General features: G+C 38.6%; 1 protein-coding gene across 13 annotated transcripts in view; it reads right to left on the bottom strand.

Annotated features, from left to right (window-relative positions):
• The window catches only part of agrn (agrin), a 208,220-nt gene that overhangs the window by 23 nt on the left and 192,944 nt on the right, over nucleotides 1-15,253 (bottom strand). For 8 of the 13 annotated variants that reach the window (XM_043224201.1, XM_043224204.1, XM_043224206.1 and 5 more), the window contains 7 exons: nucleotides 15,037-15,048; nucleotides 12,408-12,524; nucleotides 11,804-11,987; nucleotides 11,251-11,338; nucleotides 5,285-5,509; nucleotides 3,912-4,015; nucleotides 1-2,457 (listed from right to left, as the gene is read on the bottom strand). The exon at nucleotides 1-2,457 is cut by the window's left edge and continues 23 nt beyond it. In XM_043224201.1, coding sequence (XP_043080136.1) covers nucleotides 2,300-2,457; nucleotides 3,912-4,015; nucleotides 5,285-5,509; nucleotides 11,251-11,338; nucleotides 11,804-11,987; nucleotides 12,408-12,524; nucleotides 15,037-15,048 — 888 coding nt within the window. In that variant the 3' untranslated portion in view covers nucleotides 1-2,299. The remainder of the gene's footprint in view (nucleotides 2,458-3,911; nucleotides 4,016-5,284; nucleotides 5,510-11,250; nucleotides 11,339-11,803; nucleotides 11,988-12,407; nucleotides 12,525-15,036; nucleotides 15,049-15,253) is intronic. The other 5 variants (XM_043224205.1, XM_043224207.1, XM_043224210.1 and 2 more) reach the window with 3 other exon arrangements.

The following is a 15,253-nucleotide window of genomic DNA, read 5'->3' as shown; positions in this document are numbered from 1 at the left end:
CACAGACATTATCAGGAGTAAATGTTACAGAAAGTCAGGTCAGTTTGTTTTACATTTTATTTTATGGTGGTTGGAACACAAGACACAAGTAATAAAGTTAGTAATGGTAACATCATGCCTCTCATTCTGTGCACTGCCCATCAGATCGAGTTCAATCAAAACAGTAGTTTACAAATGCCAGACTGAGAATCCTTTTAAGACATAAATAAGATACTGAAAATAGTATTTGTACAGTAAATAGTATTTTTGTAGAGTCCAGAACCACTATTATTGAGGCCTTCTGGAAATTCTCATAAGCATTATTAATATAATTATTAACATTTATGAATTAATTTACACGATGGGAATGAGGCTAATGTACTGGCTAAGGTGAGAGCACAGAACAATATGGACATGAACTTTTGTCACCCATGAACGGTGAATGATTTTAAGGCATTTCTCAGTTTCCATTCACACAGCAGATTTCCACGGCGGTTCTCGCCATGAGCCTCGTCGCTCGAGAGCAAAGCTACCGGAAGGAGGATGTCAAAAAATAACTCCCATTAATACAAAAGAGATCAAAAATCCAGTCCGCTGGAAAAGTGAAGGTGAGGACGCTATGCTAAAAAAAGGGGCGGATGGTCCATACAGCTCGTGCAGTAACGAAGGGCTCCCGGTCTCCGTCTTAAACCCCCGGATCCCACCCCGTGTTCATGATATGCCAAACTCGCTTCCAGTGTATAATACTAAAACAAAACCTCAGTGACAAATTTACACTTGAAAAAAAAATAAAAAAATCACAGGGCTGTACATGATGACAATTACGATTTTGCATGTTCCAGGGTTCGTTAAAAAAAGAGGGGGAAAAAAAAAAGATGATATTTTACCCCGAACAGGCATATTTCTAATGGAATATTGCAAAGCATCTGGTATCAGACTCAAATACCTCTTACACCGAAACAGCACCACGGCATTGCATTTGTCTTGGAACAGGTTACAAAAACCATTTTAACTTGACAAACCCATGCATTACTATTTTCACTGGTTACCGTTGAACATAAACAGCTGTTATGGGGGCCACAGTCATTGGATGCAAGGGGTCTACATACATCATCCCTTTTTTTTTATAGCAAGTGGTGGCAGCATTTTAAAGCCACATTTTCATTTGATAAACGATAGAAAAAGAAAAAAAATGCAGTGAATACATGATTTTTGTTCGGTGACGGAACATGCCAAGAATGTCAATGCTGTTTTTGTCCACCTGATGTGTTTTGAGTCTCTCATCTCTTCCTGTGTTACAGCGCCTCCCAATGTTGAGCTGTTGCAACAACCGTTTTTTTTCCAACACGCCCACACACACAAGTCCAGATTGACAAATAGCATATATATCTATATATTTATATATATAAAATTTCAATATCTCCCAACTTGAATGATCAGATGTCAAGATTGCAATGTAGTCAGCTACATTTCTGCCCTGAATGGAATGACGAAGATCAAGAAAACCAAGGCAAAATCAACGCAACACTTAAAAAGATGCATGCAACAAGTGGTCATATAGTATATTTATATATATGTAATTGCTCTTTAGATATGCACAACACATGAGACGAATGATTGCAACAAAAAATAGCATCTTCAAAATTCACAGTCTCATGTATTTCGTTACTATTTATTACATCTCACAGATCAATGATGTTCGCATGGGAAAAAAAAAAAAAAAAAAAAAAACATGGTGAATTTTGAGGAATGCTAAATGTTACGTCAGCTACTATCAGTTCGGGGTTCAAAAGCTCCACGTTTCGAGCTTTCGTCCTTGTTAGTGGTATCATAAATGAGGAATATCGTACATAGTCTTGCTCAGTGTTTTTTCTGTCGTGTCGAAAAAGAAAGCGGAGAGTCTTTTTTTTTTTTTTTTTTTAAACGTAGTAATGGACCGCAGCAACAGCTTAGAGGAATGTATGGTGAATGCTGGACAGCAAGCTATGGCACCGAGAGAAGGCAATCCAGACGGCACAAACAGCACCAACCTCATCCGCCACTGTTCAAGTAATGAGCAAGTACATGTTCTGTTGTTTGTCATAGAAACAGGACAGATGTAATACGACTTTTTGCTTGTCTTGTGACACCGTGTTCGCTGACTGGTGACTTGATTATGGTTGGACGCAATGATGGGGAAACAAAAAAAAAAAAAAAAAAAAAAAAAAATTATAATTAAAACAATGTAATTTTTCCAATATAAAAGGCAAAGAAAAGTATATAAAAAATAGAAAAATAATTACAGCAGTAGACATGGTGTTGGGAGGAACGTGGTGCCAGACTATTTGGCAGAACAGTGTAATATTTTGGGACTGTTTAAGGCGTCCTCAACCAGATGTAGTTCCACCCCGTCGACTATCACGTCTTTTACGCAGCCAACAAAGCCTGTGCTGTAAGCCTTGGGCAACCGGCGAGCTACGGACAGCTCCTCCAGGCCACCTAAAGACGAGAGGAACAGACAAGATCAGAACAAGTGTACATGATGTACTGCACAGCACTTCAGGTTCACCAATACACAGCCTTAAACCATTTGACTGATTCAAGTGTATTGATTTTTAAAAAAGCCATACAATCACTTTAAATGAACTCAGAGGTTATAAGAAATGCATGCCATCACATTGCACATGAGATAAATTATTATTCATTGTAATATTTTTGGAAGGCATAAGGTCAGAAACTACACCTACCCTGATATCAAAGGATGTATTTTGGCGGACCAAAAAAAAAAAAATTTTAACTACACTAATATTAGTATATTATATATATATATATATATATATACACACACACACACACACACACACACACATTTGTTAAAAATGTATGATTACAAAGATAGCAGTTCTTAAGAAATGTAACAATTTTTAAACCATGGACACCAGTACTGTACTATACATTTCACTGACCCATAATATATACACATCTTTCTGTAACCTGAGATATTACCCACCATGCAGGTGATCTACAGCACTATATATTATTGAAAGCTGATGAACAGTCTGTGGCTTATGGAAACCCTGTGTAGAAGACTGTTAAAAACTTAATCACGCCTGAGACTGAGAAGTGTAACGTGGGGGTGTCAGAATGAAGAAAGATAGAGACACAACACTCAGGAACAGGTGAGAAGATCAAACAGTGTTTTCGGGAGGCCAGGCTCTGGGGATGTACCCTGACAGCTTTCCGAATGAGAGTTACGTTCGCCTCCCTCGGGGATCTGACACTGTCGAAATCCAGCTCTTTGAGCGCGGCGGAAAAATGTCTCCCCCTGTTGCAATTCACTCACGTTTCTCTCTTCCTTTCGCCTCCCCGCACGTTTCCCCTTTAATCGGATTGTATGCTTTGCGACGGGAGGACTGACAGGGCTAATTTCAAGTGAATTACATCTGAATAAGTAAATAAATAATGACATTTGAAAGAAGGGATTTTCAGAGGGAGCTCTTGATGTTCGGTCTGTCTGAGGATAATATATTCTAGCCACAGGGCATCCACAGCACCTGTTCAACTGACTGGCCTGTGCCGAGATACTTTCGCAACCTTATAAGAAGATTTTGCACCCTTAAAATGGAATAAATCCTCATTTTTAATCTTTATGGGTTCGTCAAAAGAGAAAGAGAGACAAACGCTTTTTAAAACACCCTATAGTAAAGCTGGAATCGTTCTGGAATTATTAATTAAGCATAATAAGGGAATATTGTGTCTTAACATGGACGTTTTTGAGAGATGCTCAGGGGTAACAAGAGACGCGCTCTTCAAAAGCACTCGCTATGGGGGAGGATCTAATTAGACGTTACAAGCTAAGTGGGAACTGTTGATATTCGGTGTGTCGGAGCAGGTGTACGTAGACGGCTTGTAAATGAGCTACGATTGAGAAAAGAGGAGTAAGATAGACTTACCCAACCAGAGAGCGCCGTCTGTGTCCAGCTGTGTGGCAGCCAAGGGTGATGACCCAGTGACAGCTGCCTCATTACCAACCTGCAGCGAGCCGTCTCTGAGCGCTCTGCGGAGAGTAGAGAAGTACAGTGAGTCACAGCTCAGCATTAACATCGCAAATGCGATTTTCCTGCACATTCGCGGAAAATACGGTTAATGTGGACTAAATTTGTGGCAAATCAAATTGCAGCGATGCGGAAAAATAAAAATATCGCAGCTTTTCACTTACAGTCATAAACCTGCAGCAGGCTTTGAATTGCATGCCGCTATTGGGAAATGTCTACAGCACATTTGTGGTAAATATAATTGTTTGGCAAGCTTGAGGCAAATATGAGTGCTGGTGGTAAACATTTCTACGGCAAAACTGTGATAAATTTAAATGTTTGTTATTGCTAGCAAACAGTTCTGTGGCAAACTGTGTCATATATAAATATGGGCTGAATAATAAGTATTGCCAGCTGTTGCAGTGTCGGTGTGAGAATTTTGAATGAGTTTTTTTATGCCTTTCATAAGTGTGTAAGCAAAGTATAGTTATTAATTATAAATAACGCTTTGTTGAAATTTAAGAGTGATAGAAATGGCAATGTGGAATTGGTTAAAAGTGATAAATCAATTCGTTTTGCAGCATTTTCCGATCATTTCTAAATGTGTTTTCTAATTTCCAATTTTAACCAAAGATTTAAAGAAACCAATACTTTTACTTAGTAAGGATGCATTAAACTGATCTGAAGTCTATTTCAAATAAATGCTGTTTTTCATTTGTTTATAAAAGCATCCTGAAATCCATCACAGTTTCTAATAAAACATTAATCAGAAACTGAAAATTAGAAGAAATGATTGCCATCAGAACAGTATATCAGAATGATTTCTGAAGTAATAGTTACTGAAAACTCATCTTTGCCATCAAAAAAATTACATTAAAATAAAAAAAAAAAAAAAAAAATATATATATATATATATATATATATATATATATATATATATAAATTAAGTTATTTTAAATTGTAATAGTATTTCACAATTTTACAGCTTTTTTTAATAAAACAGATACAGAACTAGTAACAATAAAAAACTTTTTTTAATGTATTCTTAAAAACTATTTTATAATAAACATTAAACAATAAAATGTGAAAATGTATAATCACAAACAGACAAAATCATACATGAACAATTTTATAATTAGTTTTTAATCTAAATTGTTATTGATGGCTAAAGAAGTTGCTGGCTTGAAAGGACAAGCAGAAAAAATAAAATCCTTTCTCCTGAGCCCTGTAAATGTCTGCAACTACTCCATGTCAAACCTGAGGCGATGATGGCATAACTCTCGGTGTTTTACCTGCTGGCCTTTATTCGTATCCATCGGTTGGTGTTGACCCGTACAGAAGAGCGCAGCACCACGGGCTTGGAGCCGAGGTCATAGGTCATCTGCACACGGCCGTCCACAATAGCAAGGGCGATGTAATCTGATCGCTCCACTCCCTTGCCGCTCCACAAAATCAGACCGTGAGTAGCCTCGGTCCTGATGCTCAGTTCAAATTTATTCACCAGCAGGGCCTTCTCACTAGATCAAAGAGAGACAGGAAATGCTATCACAAATCCATTGCCGTTTCAGAGATGCTGTTTAAACTGCAGGACGTGCATGAAGCTCTGACTTACCTGCTACTATAATAACAACAGTGATGGAATTATGTGTGAAAACGTAACTGCGATACCCAGTGAGGGTTTGATAAACTAACGAGCAGACTGAACGGTTGTGGGTCTCAGTGAAACTAGGTAAACTAGGCCACGCTGATGGGGGAAGGGCGAATGTGTGACACACTTTAGGTTATCTCCAACTTCCTATTTTGCCTTCGAGCTCTAGATTTTCTCTTCCTGTGCAGGGAGCGCTAAGGAAGGATGCCCACATCAGCTGCCGTCTGATGTGTGTTTTGATCTTGCTCCCTGGATGCAGCCCTCCCTCGTAAAGGCATAGAGGTGACGTCTGCCCGTCTTCAGGGAGGACGGTGTCACTCGGAGAGGGCTGCTGTTCAGGTCATCGGGGAGCCGATTGAAACCAACGCATCTCGCGTTCTGCCCCCTTTACAAGCACCCACAGATACGCCAGAGAAAAAAAAAGTGGCTATTTTTACAACAATTCCTTTGTTCTCAGCGGCAGTCGTGGCATCAAGAGAGCCATTATTTGAGAAAGCAAGCGCGTTTGGGGAAAAAGAATAGCGAGTGTGCGGGGGCTTGTTTGCTACATCAGGTAACGTGTAAACAGGAGTAAGACAAGTGACAACGACACGAATAAAGACACAGACAAGACAAAGACAAAACGGAGAGGAACAAGACAACGGACACGACACACACACACAAAAAAAGAAAGCAGATGGCTACTGCGCTCGCGTCTTCACAGCACATCGCAGCGAATAGAAACACTTACTCAACGTTGCGCAAACTGTGATATCACCGATGGTGTTTATTTGTGAGTTTGTTTGTATTTGTGTTTCCTTTCGAAGTGAAAGGTTTGGCTGAAACGGTTGAGATTGAGTTGAATTTCGTTAATCGAGAATTTAACCTAGAAAGAGTCCAAGTCCAACAACGCGCGTTCATCAGAAGACGGGCCTGAAATCAGACGCTCTGCCCGACCGACGAGTCAAATTTCGAATCACAATTAGCAGCCCTACTTACGACTTGAGAATTGGAAATAAACATATCTTAATTCGTTTGATTAAAAAGACAGAATTTCATTATGCTAATGCTGTTGATGAGCCTGTGACGGCGTAAAGCCGAATAATTATTCGCTGTAATTGAATTCTTTCCCGATGAGACACGTGTAATGTGCTGACTGGACTCTTTCCACAGGCCTTCCCTTCGCGCGGCCCCAGGCCAGAGCTTCGGCATCAGGGCAGCTAACTGTGATTATACACCACTCTGCTGAGCTCATTATTGCTCACGTCCCATTAGGATCTCAAGCATCTAGAACATTCTAAAGAGAAGCAGGGCTTAAGCCATTAACGCTGGATTCCATTTACAAAGAAACAAATCTATTTGGAGTATTTCGCTTTTAAAAAATCTTAGGGCGCAATACGGTGAAGTGCATCATTTTTTTCATAATTTGAAATGATTAGAGTGGTTTATGCTGTGCACCTATAGGGGGCAGTGGCTCACATGGGAATAGCCATTAAATACTGTATAGCTGGTCCACAAAGAATCTGCGGTAACAGAAACCAAGCTTTTATTTGTATTAGCACTGCTTAATATGTTACCATCTGTGATCCTTGACCACAAAACCTCTCAAGTCTTTAGTGGCACATAGAAAACTAACACATTGGGTCAAAATTTTGTGATTTTTTTCATTAGTGATATACTTAATTTGAATACATATGTAATCTGCTCCATCCCTCTGGATTGTTTATTATTATTATTATTATTATTATTATTATTACTATTATTATTATGTTTCACAAAAACACATTAAAAACAGAAATGGAATTTTTAAATAACTCTCTAATATAAAATGTAATTTAATCCTAAACAGACTTTTTCATTATGCACAAATCATTCTAATATACTAATTTGGTGCTCAAACATGTTGAAAACAGTTGTGCTGCTTAATATTTCTGAGAAAACTATTCCTTTAAGATTTTTAGTTTATAATTATGTATGTTCACTGCACTATACAACTCAAAATGATAGAGCATGTCGCATATTACAATTGATCCTGCAGAATTTATCCCCTGAAATCAGTGTCGAAAATAGAATAGGCTTGTGCATTACTAATGATTTCATAGTCAAAGCTATAACGTGCTACCTGACAAAAGCCCTGGCCTTTAGCCTCTGCAGGGTGGCTGAGTGTAGGAGGACGGCATGCCATTGGAAACAGTTCAGGCAGAGGGGACTCACCTCTGGTCAGATGGGTTCTCCAGTGACTCAGGGCTTAGAGGAGCAAGGGAAGAAATGATAGGCATGCAATAAGCGCAAAAGGGCGGAGGGGAAGAACAGGGATCGCATAACATACAGACAAGAAGACCTGCGCCAAGAAGCTGGAGTGACCTCACTAAATTATTCTAGTCTTTCAGTTGTTATGCCAGTCTGGGCAAAGAAATAGCACTGGAAGACTGCATTGGTGGTACCAATGGTACTGACATGCTATTTTATCGTTCTGTGCTGTCACATGGTTGAGTTACTGCAATTTATCAACAATTCCATCACTCTCAACCAGTCAAGAGAGCAAGAAAGCGAGAAAAAAAGCATCTAAGTGAGTATATGTTTGAAAGACTGGTCGTTTTCGAACAAATTCCAAAACCTAGTGAGTTGCCTATACGGAGCCAGCATTTTAAGATATCATAGGTCCACTTAATTTAATTACTTGGTTTGCTACCCTTATGAAAATTACCCATGGTTTTAATACAAATAAAATAAACAAAAAAACATGCTTACTATTGTTAAATTACGGTAACCCTAATTTACCATGGTTTTGATATACTAGTTTAATCATGGAATTTGTAAATTTGTTTTAAACTGTTGTAATCAATACACCAAAAACAACGGTTACTACACTTTTACTATACTAAAATATTAATTGTTACTAATATTAGCATTATATGTCTTTGAGTGTGCTAAACCAGCATAGGCTGTCTAAGCAGTGAACCAGTAATGGACAAAATTAAACCAGCTCAAATCAGCATCCTAACTTTAACTAAAAAATAACCAACCAGCATGCTGTTTTTTTCAGTTGTGTTTTATGTTGTTCTGCTAGCAGTGTTTTTAGCTTAGCAACATACTAACATTTAACTCTACTAATATTAACTGCAAGTTAAGATTCTATTTATATGGTGTGATTCTCTGCTTATGTAAAGCATTAAAGCTGCTCGTTTAAAGGGTTCAATGAGAGTTATTATGCTTCCTAAGAAGGCAGCAAGATAGCTCACTCACTAGGTTTTGAATAAGCTAAATACAAGACACTTATTTTTGTCAAAAGGCCAATTATATAAAAAAAGGGGCATTAAGGAACAGGACACTTAAATGTTAAAAATGGGTAAATTGATCCAAGGCTGCTGAGCTAAAGAAAGAGAATAAAGACAGATGAAGAGCACAGTAAATACTAACAGAAATATTACTCTACTGCCACAGATACGGTGCCACTATGCCGGCGTCCTCTGAGGAATTCATTAACTTTAAGGGCTCTGTTCAAAACCAGATCAAGCTAAATTGATGACACTCATTTTGAAGGGCCGGTCAGCTTTCTTGGTTGAGATTAATTTTAATCTGGCACTTCATTTGTACAGGAAGTGACACGCATTAAACCCCAAGAAGAGTGAAAGTCAATGAAGAGGGCCTTGTCCCTAACTGTTATTGATGTCAGTGGTAGCTCGCTCTCTCTACTGGACGAAGCCTCTTTAATTGCGTCCAGTTTTCTGAGAGACAAATCCTTGATTAATGTGCCACTTTCGCTTTCATCCTTGGGTACAATTATTAGAAATCACTGGAAGCGATTTGACAAACAAAGTGACGTGGCTTAAAAGCCGGGTAGGAACTTTTCATGAGCATAATACATAACATAATTCCATTTAATCAAGCTGCCAGCTTTTTAAGGGCTCAGTGCAGCCACTTAGACACTTAATTACATTCAGAAGGAAACAAATAATTTAAAATAAGAATCACTAAAAGGAACACTATAACAGATTGAACATTTCCCTAATGGGGCGGCAAAATGCCATTTAAACCCAGCTGTAAATACCAACTAAATATTGATGTATATCGTGCTTTAAAATGTCAAATAATACTTGCAGTTAAAAGGGGCTTCATTCTTTTTTAACATAAGAATACACACAGACATATTTCTAAAGTCAGTTCAGATATTTCCATGCATGATTCCTGTGGGAACGTATCAGAGTATCACAATGCTCATTATCATTCATGCCAAGCATGCATTCCTGAAAATGGTTCCTAATGCAGCTGATGAAAATGCAACCTTTCCTGGAAAATATATATTTCTATATAATAGATGAGCCCTATATTGTTCTAAATATTTTCCTGATTTGATGTAAATGGGAATACAAGGAAAAAACTAATGTTGGGTTATGTCGATGGTTTTCTTAAAAAAATGTTAGTTTCGCTTAATCAAATCCATCCCAGAATGTCTCTGGGTCACTTACTCTGGGATCTCATTGGTCAGTTGGCTTGAGAACAGAAAGAAGACAACAGAGTACACTAACATGAGACAGACAGACAAGAGCAAAGACAACAAAAGCTGTGTACAGAGACAGACAGGTTGACACAAACACGCACAACACATAACAGAGATGAGTGTCGCCATATTTCCTACACTGAGATTCACCCGGTTTCAGAAAGCTAGTTTGTGAAATAAGCGGTACATGGTGCATTTCTCCGGTGTACTAACATTTTCTAATGCAAACTCGCATGTGATTCAGTTCATCTAGTTAAAAAAGATTCCCTGTAGCACTGGAAGGACCAATTCATTTTAAATGGATGACTCATGTAAATGAATCTGTTCAAGAAAATGATTTAAAGTTAATGCAGTTAAATATTTAGCTAAGTTCTACTGTTTTTGAATCAGGATGTGTAAAATATCTTCAATTGAGATAATTTTTGCCAGAAGGCATTGTACTTATAAAATAAATGTGTTTTGTATATGTATTATATTTTGAAATATATTGCCTTTTTAAATATCTTCACTACAGTTGTACTGTACTGTACCACTTTTAGTAATCTTTAGTGTAGATATCTGCACCTTCAATCTTAAAATCTCCAACACATTCAGCATCCTCAAAACTGGTGGAAACATTGCAATAGAATACATAGAATACACTTGAGATAGGTTTAAAAATTCACTCTTTCTCCTAGAAATCGAAAAATAGTTGATATAATTGGTGCTTGCTGGACACATCAGACCAACCAAAGGAAGAGAAATCATCTGATAAGTGAAGAAGGAAGCAATTATCAAGTCATGACCATGCTTTAGGATATGTGTGGTAGTGGAGACGTGTCGTTTTGAGATCCCAGTGATGGTGGAGGAAGGTTCATTACAGTGCATAAGTGTGGTATGTAGTAGAGGAGTCATGAGACTCCTTCGGGTGCTACGCTAATTAGAACCAGGCAGGGTTCACGGAAAACCAAAGAGACAGGCCAGTGGAAGTGGTAATTGATGAGATCAAAGCATTAGCTAAAACTAGGAAGCACGTTGGACCTTAAATGGGGCCCGAGTAATATAGCTTGTCATCACCCCTCATTGACTGCTAATATAGAGATGGGATGCTCAAGGCGAATCATGATCATTGGGGAGGCCATTGACATTACCTCTTGGTGACTCCGTTGTGATATTCGATGAATGTATGACCATCGAAAGCGATGGCCTCGGTGTCTCCTGCGGATTTCTCGATTATTGCTGGAAGGGAGGAGAGAAGACGGAGTGAAATTATACCAATCGATGTGAGACACAGCACTGCTTAATTAAAACAAAGAAGGAAAGCGTGATATATCGCAGGCTTCATGCTTGTATGGCTTAATTAAGGTTAAAGATACAACAGTAGGACCCAGCAAGGTTAATGAGGTGAGCAAAAGTTATTGGGTTTCTTGCAACTGTGCCAATGTGTGTTTGTGATAAGCATACAAATGGAACGAAGGACGATGGCTGGCATTATTTGTGAAAGTTTGGAGGTGTGGATTTAGCTAAATCTACATATGGAGCATACGATTGGCTAAAGATGCCATGAGCGTTTCCTTTTAAGTAAGTCGTATGCAAAAGACGTATGCAAATCTTGCCTTAAAGGAGTGTGAGGGAGATGGAAGAGAGGCCATACTGGGTAATACGATTCTGAATTTAAAAAAAGTGATGAAATAAGGCACTAACCATCCTGACAGTGCTGTCCAGTGAATCCGTGGCGGCAGACGCACTCATAGCTATCCAACATAGGGTTGCAGCGGCCTCCGTTCTCACAAACATCTTTGGAGCAGGGGTGGTAGGGATACATGGACACATCACTGGAGTGAAGGGCGTTGTCAGATTTCAGGATTGGAATTCCCATCAGAGTAATCTATGGAGATGTTGAAAGTCAAAATTATTCTCAAAACTAAACACAAAACTGTTTCATTAATGCACGTTTTTAGACATTTTCCTATTTGTAAAATGTGTTCTCTTTGTGTTTTTGTTCTTGTGCTTCTTCTGAAACAACTTTGTTTTTCTGATGATGTCATTAAGGCCTTAGAGGCTATTGGACGATGTTAACCAGTAACCAAACAGCTATTTAGGGGGTCATTTAGCAAATCACATTTAGCCCTGGCTTTATTCTAGTAAGTAAAATCCATTCGTTACTACCCATTTAATTCCCAATGGGTTAATGTAGGTTTATCCTCACTGAATATCCTGCTTTTCTGTAAAAATACATCAGTTGATGAAAGTAAAATGGGATGTTAATGTAAATTCATGATTTTAATGCATCTGTATTAGCTCTCACCTTCTGAATGGCCCCTTTGAAGCCATCTTTGATCGCAGCAGCTCTGGCTACTTTGCGGAAATCAGGGGCTCCGCCCACAAAGAGCGACTCCTTCAGATTAAGATCTGTGTGCTGATTCTGGAGAGTACAAAAATAAGCATGAGAAACCACACAAACTGTTCCTTATCCTCTATTCGCTCTTCAAACTTAATAAAAGTCACACCCTTTAAAGTAAACAAAATGGTTATAAATTTTTATGGGTCATCTAGTAGAGCAACTGCAGTAAAAGCAATCAGTATAAGAGTGGATGTTTACTGTACATCAGCAGGCTTATTGATTCAACTTTTACACCTAATCCTTATCCACATCAATGTGAGTGTTGTATTACAAAACCATAATTGATTTAAGCTCAGTTCCCTGAATGGTAAATGACTCTAACGTATAAGACAGGAGGAAAAGAGGTAGGAAAAAAGTCAGAGAGAAAATTGCAGCGATTGAAATGAGGACGATTGATATGGATGGTTTTTTAATGAAAGAATGTAATGGATGCCTGATTGTTCCTCGGACCTTTAAAATCTTGAGCTGTAAACTCTAATTGGTGTATCGCTCACAACGCAGATGACCATGAAATGAGCGTTTCTCCAACCTGTGTGAAAATCGCTTTAGTTACAGTGGGATTTTTCTGCATGAGGCTCTACTTAAAAAGAATTAAAAATCTTTATTTTATGTAGGCCAATAATTGCCTTGGGGGAAAGGCAAGTTAATTGCCGGGGAAAAAAAAAAGATGGGACATCAACAGCAATGCCAATTTCTGACGTGTGGTCCAGCTCTCATTCCAGCGATATAAAAAGAAGAATAGCTAAGTACGGATACAGGCGAAGGCTTGAAAAGCTCTGGCTAAGGACCCGGAGGCCAGTCCAAGCATGCGGTTGGGCCAAGACAGCATAGCCAGGAATGTTTTCACCCAGCTGCTGTTTCATGTGGTCAGAGACGTGTGCAATGAGAAGTCTTGACACAAAGCTGCAATGCACCGACAGCCACAGGCTGGGAGAGACATTTTCACTCTTCCGTTCCCTGCCAACACGAGCTGAGAGTGAGATTGAGCAGGTGAAGTGAATAGCTAACTGCCAGTGTTATTTAGGAAGTTTCCCCAAGGGCCCTTGAAGCATCATGCCCACTCAAACTGGCACGTGCCCCCTCCGATTTCTGAGCCAAGAATTTGAAATGCAATTTCCAAGAAAAATGAATATCTTCGATAATTAAGTTGCACGATTGTTTTAGGTACTTAAGAAATAATACAAAAAAAGGTATTTGTTTAAAATGCGGACAGTTGCACCTTGCGCAACTTATTTGCTTTCAAGTTGATGAAAACCATCATTTGCTGCATACGCAAGAATGAATTAAATGGATCAAAATTAACAGTAAAGACATTTATTACTACTGGGTGCAGGGCACTAGTTAATTTATGTAAGTGAGAAAAGCAAAATGAAGCAAACTGTCACATTTTATACTTAAATGTTCTTCATATAGTGGATTACCAGTAAAACTGATAACAATTTGGTGCCAAAAAATGATTCACTTTCTTTAACTGCTAATGTGACCTTTTCTACACCACAGACTGAAGAAAATTGAGCATTGCTTGGTAACTGGTTGACCTAAACTGGTATTATCTAATTGTCTACTTACATTTAACAGCTGACAGATATTCAGCCTCATTACATACCTTTCTATCAGAGTTATCTGACATTATCAAGATGAATATGTTCTAACAGAGTTTAATTTAATACGAGTTCTTGTTATTTTTCGTTACCATTTTAAAACTATAGCGAACAAACTGTGATAATGTGAGAAATGTTAAGGGGTCTAAACAAATTTAGTTTTGAAAATAGATATAACACACTATTAAAATTGTATTTTTGATCAAGTAAATGTAGCATCGATGAACAACAGACTTTTAACCCTAACTCGAAAGTTCTAAAAGTTTTGGGTTCAAAAAAGTCGCCTTGGTTTCTAAAAAAAAAACTCCCTCACTAGACCATCATGTCTTGCACTTATTTATAGAATGTCTTTCTCTTTGGTCATGTCTTGTGTTGCCTAGGGCAGCAAGTGAGCCAAGACTGTCATTGGTACCACCTCAAACAAACAAACAAACAACAAAAAAATGTAAGACACCCTTGAAGGGTCCAAAAACAAACGTGCCAAAAGACGACTCCTAGCTCTGTTCCACGCACTCTTTCTCTCACATCTCTTTCTTCTCATGATAACACTCCCTTTCTCTCCCACGCCAGCAGCATTTCTTTCACAGTCTACATCCACAGTGAGGCGGTTTAATGGCCCTCCCACGCGAGACTAATGAAGACATTTCATTGTTGTTGGAAGGGTGATGAAACAATGGTGGTCAAATGATAACTCTCTCCCTCGTCGCCCCCATACCAGCTGGTCTGAGGTGAAAGCCAAATCTCTCTCTGCCTCGTTCCTTTCAGCATATGGAATGGTTTGAAGAGGAGGGGGGAAAAAATATCCTCCCCTTCGTTTCGTTTGATCCTCTACCAGATCTCGACTAATGGACAATGAAGCTGAAATGGACAGTTGCTTTTGGTGGGAATGGGGATGTTGATTCGAGAAAGCGATTTCAGACTTCAGTCATTACCTTGCGTGATTTCTTATATCCAGACAGCACACAAAAAGAGCGCAGGGGAAGGAAGAAAAAAAATGTTACCAGTGTAGAAAACACAGAGGATGTCAGTACACACAGAACTGCATGCAGTAAACTGTAAGCCTGAGGAATAAAATATTCACACGCCTAGCTCAAGCAAGACACTTAGCATGCAGGTCACAAGTAAATAAATATATATATGTGTGTACAG

This window comes from Puntigrus tetrazona, chromosome 23, assembly GCF_018831695.1.
Source record: "Puntigrus tetrazona isolate hp1 chromosome 23, ASM1883169v1, whole genome shotgun sequence".
Classification (NCBI taxonomy): domain Eukaryota; kingdom Metazoa; phylum Chordata; class Actinopteri; order Cypriniformes; family Cyprinidae; genus Puntigrus; species Puntigrus tetrazona.
The sequence above is the reverse complement of the archived record's forward strand: the minus strand, read 5'-3'. Positions and strand labels throughout refer to the sequence as shown.